Source organism: Hydractinia symbiolongicarpus, chromosome 4 (genome assembly GCF_029227915.1).
Source record: "Hydractinia symbiolongicarpus strain clone_291-10 chromosome 4, HSymV2.1, whole genome shotgun sequence".
NCBI lineage: Eukaryota > Metazoa > Cnidaria > Hydrozoa > Anthoathecata > Hydractiniidae > Hydractinia > Hydractinia symbiolongicarpus.
In genome coordinates, this window is record NC_079878.1 from 19,812,100 (window position 1) to 19,819,602 (window position 7,503).

General features: G+C 32.8%; 1 protein-coding gene across 1 annotated transcript; it reads left to right on the plus strand.

The window, feature by feature from the left end:
- Window positions 1-4,592: 4,592 nt before the first annotated feature.
- Window positions 4,593-6,324, plus strand: LOC130640673 (uncharacterized). The gene is made up of 2 exons (XM_057447192.1): window positions 4,593-5,661; window positions 5,866-6,324. The coding sequence occupies exons 1-2, from the start codon at window positions 5,488-5,490 to the stop codon at window positions 6,136-6,138; spliced, it is 447 nt and encodes a 148-aa protein (XP_057303175.1). The 5' UTR covers window positions 4,593-5,487; the 3' UTR covers window positions 6,139-6,324.
- Window positions 6,325-7,503: the final 1,179 nt, after the last annotated feature.

The window sequence follows — 7,503 nt, forward strand, 5'->3', positions numbered from 1 at the left end:
ACCTAATGCTGTCATGGTAGAGAGGCAATTTATATTTTTTGACGACTTATAAATAGTCACGAAAATTCTGCTGCATACAAAGCAATACGGAATGCTTCCTTGTTTCTCTTCACAGCAAGTTTTTTAATAACGTCACTGTTTCAATTTGCCGTGCGTCACAAGATTAATTCTCCGAATTTTCACAAAATTCTGGTTATTGTTCCGTTCACGAAAGAAATTGGAACAGCGAAATAAAAAATCATGTCGAATACGTTGGTATCAGCTGTATATTTTCATGAATGCTGTGAGTTTCAGTGTTTATCTAATGAAAAATGTTAGATGTCAGAAACACCGCTGGCGATCATGGTAGACAAAGGAAACATTTAAAAAGCTTAGCTAGAAATTTCGTTGAATAGTATTCATAGATTCGAAATGCTTGGAGTAGATGTAATTAAATAAGGCCTTCAGTTATTTATTTAAAATACCAGGGCGACTAATAAAAAGGATTTCTTTGTTTTGACGAGTTAAAAAATGATATCAAAATATCAAAATATGATGTGCTTATTTCTGTTTTTGATGTTTTCATCTAAAGCTCCATACAGTCGTTGCATTTCTCAGAAATGCACCGGATGTTATCAACAAACAATTAATGAAACACAGCAGCCCGTAATTACAGATTGTAATTAGAAGATGACATTCTTTATATGACTAGATGATCATTTAAAAATTTAACACGGAAATATATATGATGAAATAGAGTTTAAAAGTTTTTAATACAAACATCATTGAATCTTAGCGAAAAACATAATACCTATTCTCTTAAAATTTAAACCAATTCTGAAAACAGATTTTCTCGTTACCCTTAGTAGCAAGGATAATGCAGTGTTACCTTCTAATAAGTTCTTCTTCCCTTTCCTGCACACTTTAAATGTTGTATTGTCTGCCTATTTGGAACCAATTTCTGACTGCAACACTGCTTGTGTGGTGAACAAAGCCAATTGAGGCAAAGCCGTATGTGTTTTTGACGGTTAAAGGAGCCAACTAAAAGAACAAATAACATTACTAATGCTTTCGTCATTATTATTTCCATGCATTACAAACTCTTTTGTTAACAACTGAAACCAGACTCCGTGGCCAGAAATTGCTTATATTTGCACAATGTACAATGCGTTGTAAGAAAAGAATGATCCCACGAAGCTTTCGTCTGTAAAAGATTTCATTGCATCTAATTAATTAAATACAGTAGTAGTTCTTTTACGAAATTGATACATCGGGACACTATGCACTTTGCCTAAGCTGACAACAAAAACCGTTACGCAGTTCCGGCGCAATTCTGAAAGTTTAGAAACTAATCACATCAAGGGTAAAAGTGTGTCGTTTAGGGTAAATTTTATTTTGAAATTGTTTTTTCTGTTTTGTTGATCACGACGATAGAACTTTTAAATCCTTATGAAATAGGATTACTATCATTCCTAAATTAAGATTTTGTTTTTGACCTTCATAGCCCATGTAATTCTTTCCCGCTTGTTTGACGTGATCCTAAAGCGTCCTGCATAGCATTATATTGCTAGCCGTTCTTACCATTTACTAATGGCACATGAGGTTTGCAGGATTACACGAAAATAATATTTGAGTTTAATGTTTTGAAAAGGCCTTCTTCGTTTGTTCTGGCTATTAAGACTTACGGAGACGTCTCCTCAGTATGTTATAAAAGTGAAAAAGTTCGATGCGCCAAGTCAAATTGTTTTAAAACTTCTGGGAAGTCTATGAAGATAAGTCGTGTACTTATGTTTTATTTTATCAGTTTTAAAAGGCATTACCACTTGCACAAGAACTTCTTTGCTAGCTTCAATATACAACTTTTAGTGTTAACAAATTTATCTATTTTACAAGTAACGAGAGTATCAAGACTGGATCAATGTCACCAGCAGCCATATGGGATATAGTTTTGATCAACGGCAGCCCTTTTTTCGACTTTTAATGTCATTATCTCCGATGACAATCTACTCAAAAGTGACCGAATACTGTTGATTTAAAAACCACAACTATCTAAATCAAACAGTTCTGTAAATGACCACCCCCCCCCCTTGGGACTTATTTAACAAAATAAATTTTACGTGAAGCTGTTTACACGAAAACGAGACTTGCTTTAGAGTGTGATTTCTTTTTTTGGGTCACATTTGTCATACATTTTTAGTTTCCACCGAAACTATCTAATAAAAATAAAATAAATAATCGAAACCACTTTTAATCCACATAAATCTGCTTCCCATCATCTCTATTTCCTTCAACAAGCATTTCCCATTGATCAGCGTCTGCAGTTTCCTCACTAGTAAGAGCGAATGGGTTTCTCTCTTTGTTGTTGAATACCTCCACTTGCATGACAAATTTCATTTGGTTTAATGGATGGCATCACCATTAAGATTAGTTAATAATATGTATGCTTTGAATGACTTGCCAATAGTTTGTAATTTTTTTTTTCAAATTAAGAAGGTCAGCCTATATCGATAAGAAAACAAAGCATGTATTTCAAATTCCAAGACAATTCAAACATTTTGAAAACATTTTAAACAACTTACAAACGTCATTTGTAATCGATTTATATCAGCAATTGTTGTTTGAGTTATCACAGCTAGTTTATTGACAATCACTGCCTCACCACAACGTTGGCTAATCGTTGTGCGAACCAACAGAACAAAAAAAAATGTAAAAAATTATAAGCCTAAAGTCAAAGTTGAGTTTAATGATTAACGTCGGCCGTCAGAGTATTCTTTTTTAAGTAATTGCACAGCAGTTATGGAATGATATAGCTATATAAATCCTTTTAAAACAAAAACAAGTGACTTTTGTAATCCGCATGGCAACACCTGTCATAATCTTCATTTTTTCCTTATTGGGAAATTTTCATAGCAGGTAGTTAAATTAAAATTTCACAAAAATAAAGTAAAAGATTTTGGTTGCGATACAGTATAATACAGTTCGCTGATCACTGTTACGTGATAAACATCGAGAGAAAAAAGCCCGAGTAGAAGATAACGATTACAATATTTAAATTATTTTAGGTGACAGCTAATTTCATTGAATTTAAATTGACATACTTCCCATGTAACAACTCACTTGCTGATGTACACAGTCTTCACATTTCTGAAGTAATACACCCCCATCCCTCACGTAGACTGAAGCCTGTCAACCAATTGTTTCTCCCTTGCTTTATTTATGCCTCCTGTAAGCATTGTAAGTGTCAGATCTTCTCAGTTTTTTTGTTTTTGATTTTTCAGCTCCTAAAAAGTCATTAATGGTTTTGCAAGTTACTGAAATGATGGCATAACAGAACGAAAGACTGCTCACATTGCATTTTTTTTCATATAAACGATTGCTGAAGATAATCGTTTGATATACAATACATAGAAGGACAAAATGATAAACTTCCTGAACGTACGTATAAATCTTGAAAACTCTTGAGAGCGGTACAAAAAGCGGTACAAAATTATTTTTTTTTAACATTTTAATTAATTTGTGATGTAAAGTAACAAAGAGATAAAAACTCGTTGAGCATTTTTGTTACATTCTTCGTACTGTTTTTTTACGGATTCTTAGAAATGGAAATGTAGAAGCACAACTTTCAATAAAAGTTAACTTGAAATTGTTTCTAAAATAAAGTCGTTTTCTGATATTTTTTTTTGTTCTAACGCACGTGGTTTTCAGCAAATAATTTCCACTAAAATTTTAGTATTCTATTTATAAAACATCTCTTTTGTCACTTGTATTTTCGTTGTATATTTAGCCATAGTAATGAGATAATTTTTTTCTTTTATAACAACAAAATTTATAATGCTCTTAACTAAATGATATTCTTAGAATGTTATACCAAAATCCTTGGCCAGACCAGTGCTGGAAATGAATAAACGGAAGTTAATTCCTAAAAAAATTTCATATCATATGAGATAGATAAAATTCAAGGAAAGAAATATAACACCAGGAAGGAAATAAGTCTATTTGGAACCTTTATTTTTAATTAATTATAAGGAGTATGTATTTAAATAGAATTCGTCTCTTTTTGCCTTTGACTTCTAAAATTATTTGCCCCGTTCCCTGACTTACTAGGTTCCGGGTCAGTCCCACTTCTTAAACCGTTTTAAAATATTTCCTTTTCGTATTTATTTTTTTATATTGTACAAATGAGAACAAGAATTGAAAGACGTCCAATTTTGTTACTTGTCTCTAAGTTAAAAATTTTCCCCGTTGAAATTTAAACCAGAACTAAAAGCTCTCGCGTTGAAAATAATATTAATAACTAGTCGTACGCCCGTACTAAACACACACCCTTTCTCCACTTGCGGTTTCTACTTTACAAACAGCAGGTGTTTAATATAGACTGTTAGCCTGTACTTACTTCGGACATCAGAATTTCGCCATTTTAAATATTGCTCTTTCGTGTATCTTTAGCACGAAATATTCCTCGTGACAGACAGACAACCGACATTATTACAGAAATGGGTGACAGAATGACCTGACAGAAACAAGTAAATCTGACAAGAAGAACTTTTAAAGCAAAATGTATTAATGATAATTGAGAAGAATAAAAAACTGCGGGTCGGATTTGTATAGCTAATGAAAAATCAATGATGCAGCTAGCCGGCAGTAGCGTTTTCTACTACGTCACTGGGAAATTATTTGAATATATGACAACTTCGCTGTTTGACGAAAATTAAATAATTATGTCAAAAGTGTGTCTGCAATATTTCCATGAAACTGATTGCCTTTGAAAGCAAACAAAAGCAGCCTAAATTTTAAAGGGGATATTTCTCTGAAGCCCTATTACGTCACAGTAACAATTTCCCTATAAATACTGCAGCGAAGGTAACGTTCCTCACATTTTGATTTGAACGATCAAAATTATCTACCTGTTCACAAGTAGCAGAATTAGAAAGAATGAAGATAGTAATTGGTATGCCATGCTTTATTATTTTAAAGGTGCTTCGTCATCGGGATTACTTCGGCACATGTTGATGGATTTATCCGCTGTGAAAGTTACCAGGAAAACCTTCTTGGAAGGGATTTATTTCTTTGGTTGCAAGAATTAATCATATGATTTTTATAATTTTAGGTATGCTTATTGCGGTGTTGGTTCGCACAACAATTAGTCAACGTTGTGGTGAGGCAGTGATTGTCAATAAACTAGCTGTGATAACTCAAACAACAATTGCTGATATAAATCGATTCCAAATGACATTTGTAAGTCTTTTAAAATGTTTTCACTTGTTTGGATTGTCTCGGAATTTGAAATACATGCTTTGTTTTCTTATCGATTTAGGCTAACCTTCTCAATTCGAAAAAACAAAAAAATTGCAATATTCGTCTGTGCAATTACTACAGTAAAGCACGACTATGGGCAGGAAAGTTTAATCCTTTTCGAAAGAGTGTAAGTACTTTCAAATTAAAAACATTTCATTGATAATAGGAAAATATTTTTTTTAAAATTAAAAGTATCAATGTTTTTGTATCTAGATGGTAGAGGTGTTATCCCTCAGCGTCTATGCGTTCAAACAGTACTTAATCACTCTTGAGCAGATTATCAACAAAGATAAGAGCATTAAAGGACGAAAGAATGTTCTGTCTCTGATCAAAGCAATACGCAATCGAGTTGCTGGTGACATCAAGGAATACTCTGCCACAATACAGGTAGGTTACTGTAGTTGTCGCAACCACAAAACTTCTCTGAGCGTAACATATGGTAGTAACCATTACCATTGTTTGTGCTTTGTTTAAACAATGTGTTGAGTCATTGGATTTTTTGTCGAACTGTGGTAAAATTCGTAAGCTTGTATATCAATATCAGCAATGTTATCAGCACAAAGCGCCTTCAATTTCCATCTGTTTTCCTAGAAATTGGAAACTGCACCATGTGATCATCCAAAGTCAAATCTTAAATTGACCTCTGTCTTAGTACCAACCTATCCTGATCCTAAACCACCAAGTTGTATTTGCAAGTCAATCAGCAAAGATCATCAGCTGTATAATATCGTCAGCGACCTTTCATACCTGTATTTGACGTACTATACGTACTACAGATGCTTGTTTTCGCGGATAACACGGCCCGATAGCAAGAACTTTCTCTGTCCGTTTTCGGATAAGGTCAATCGATTCATTAAGAATTAAAGTAAAGATTTGTTGTCACAAAAAGTTGTTTATATAAATATTTTTATTTATTATTTTATTTTATATTTATTATGCACCAGTTTATCAAAAAAATTCTGCGGAATGAAAAAAAAAACACTTGTCTGTTTAATGTAAAGGTTGTGAAAATAACAATTTTAAATTGTGCAGATTCAGAAGAAAATCGTTTAGATATACATGTTAGTTGTCGAGGAAGTGGGTTGAAGGTCGCGGAGCTCCATTTTCTCCCCTTAAATGTTGATCCTAACAGTTTAAAGTCATTAAACCATCCTTAAAATGGTGTAAATTGTCATCGCGTACTGGTCCGAATATGAAATCATACAAACTCAATATATTAAATAAATACAGCGTTTTTACAAAGTTTCGTAATAAACCGGAAGATATGGCAACAGAAAGTAAAACGATGATATCTCTACATCCTCAAGTGAGATTTAAAATGATGGTATTTTTATTGCTGATGCTATTCCTAGTAACGTCACATAAAACATATTGATGTCATCTGTATGTCTCATAGTATTCATTACTATATAATAATACCTTGTCAGTTATTTAAGGAGAAAAAGACGTTTTTTGTATAATGAAATGTACTCCTAAAGTACTTCTGTAATTGAGTCTGCGTTATTGAAGTGATATTAATACACTTTGGTTTTGTTAAGAAGGAGAAATGAAACTAATTTTATATTTTCCTTAATTCGAATTTGAAATTAAGGAGTTCGCTTAACTTCAATAAAAAATGTTTTTTCCATAAACCTGAACTACTGTGTAAACATATAATTTGTTCAGAAAGTTGTTTCTGTGAATAGATTTATAGATTGATCGTCGCTTTTCTTTTTGGATTTATTTGCAACTCTTAATTCTTGAAAGCATTGCCGCGTGTCAATATTGCTCTTTAAGGGAGATTTTCACGAAGCGAATCGAACGGCGGATTCGATGACGAATTCGCGTTTTAATTTTCACCACAAAATAAATTAGGCGCCAAATTCATTGTTTACATTAGTTAACCGCGTTCTGATTGGTCAAAAACTAGCAGCCAAACCTTTAGCCGCGAAAAAGTAGGAACTGTTTCTACTTTTCGAAAGCGAATATTTAAATGCAAAATCAAAACAAACAAAACTGCGCATGCTCAGATACAATTTGCCGTTCAATTCGCTTGGTGAAAATCCCCCTTTAGAAATGAAATGTCTCGTCCAATATATTATGGCCTGTAGACAGACTAGAATATATCTAATAGATATCTAATAGTGCTTTAAAGAGCTGAATATTGATAAACATCCCTTCAAAATTGTCAATAGCTAGCCATACAAAGTAACGTTATTTTTTAAAGAATTTAGCATATAGCATAATACT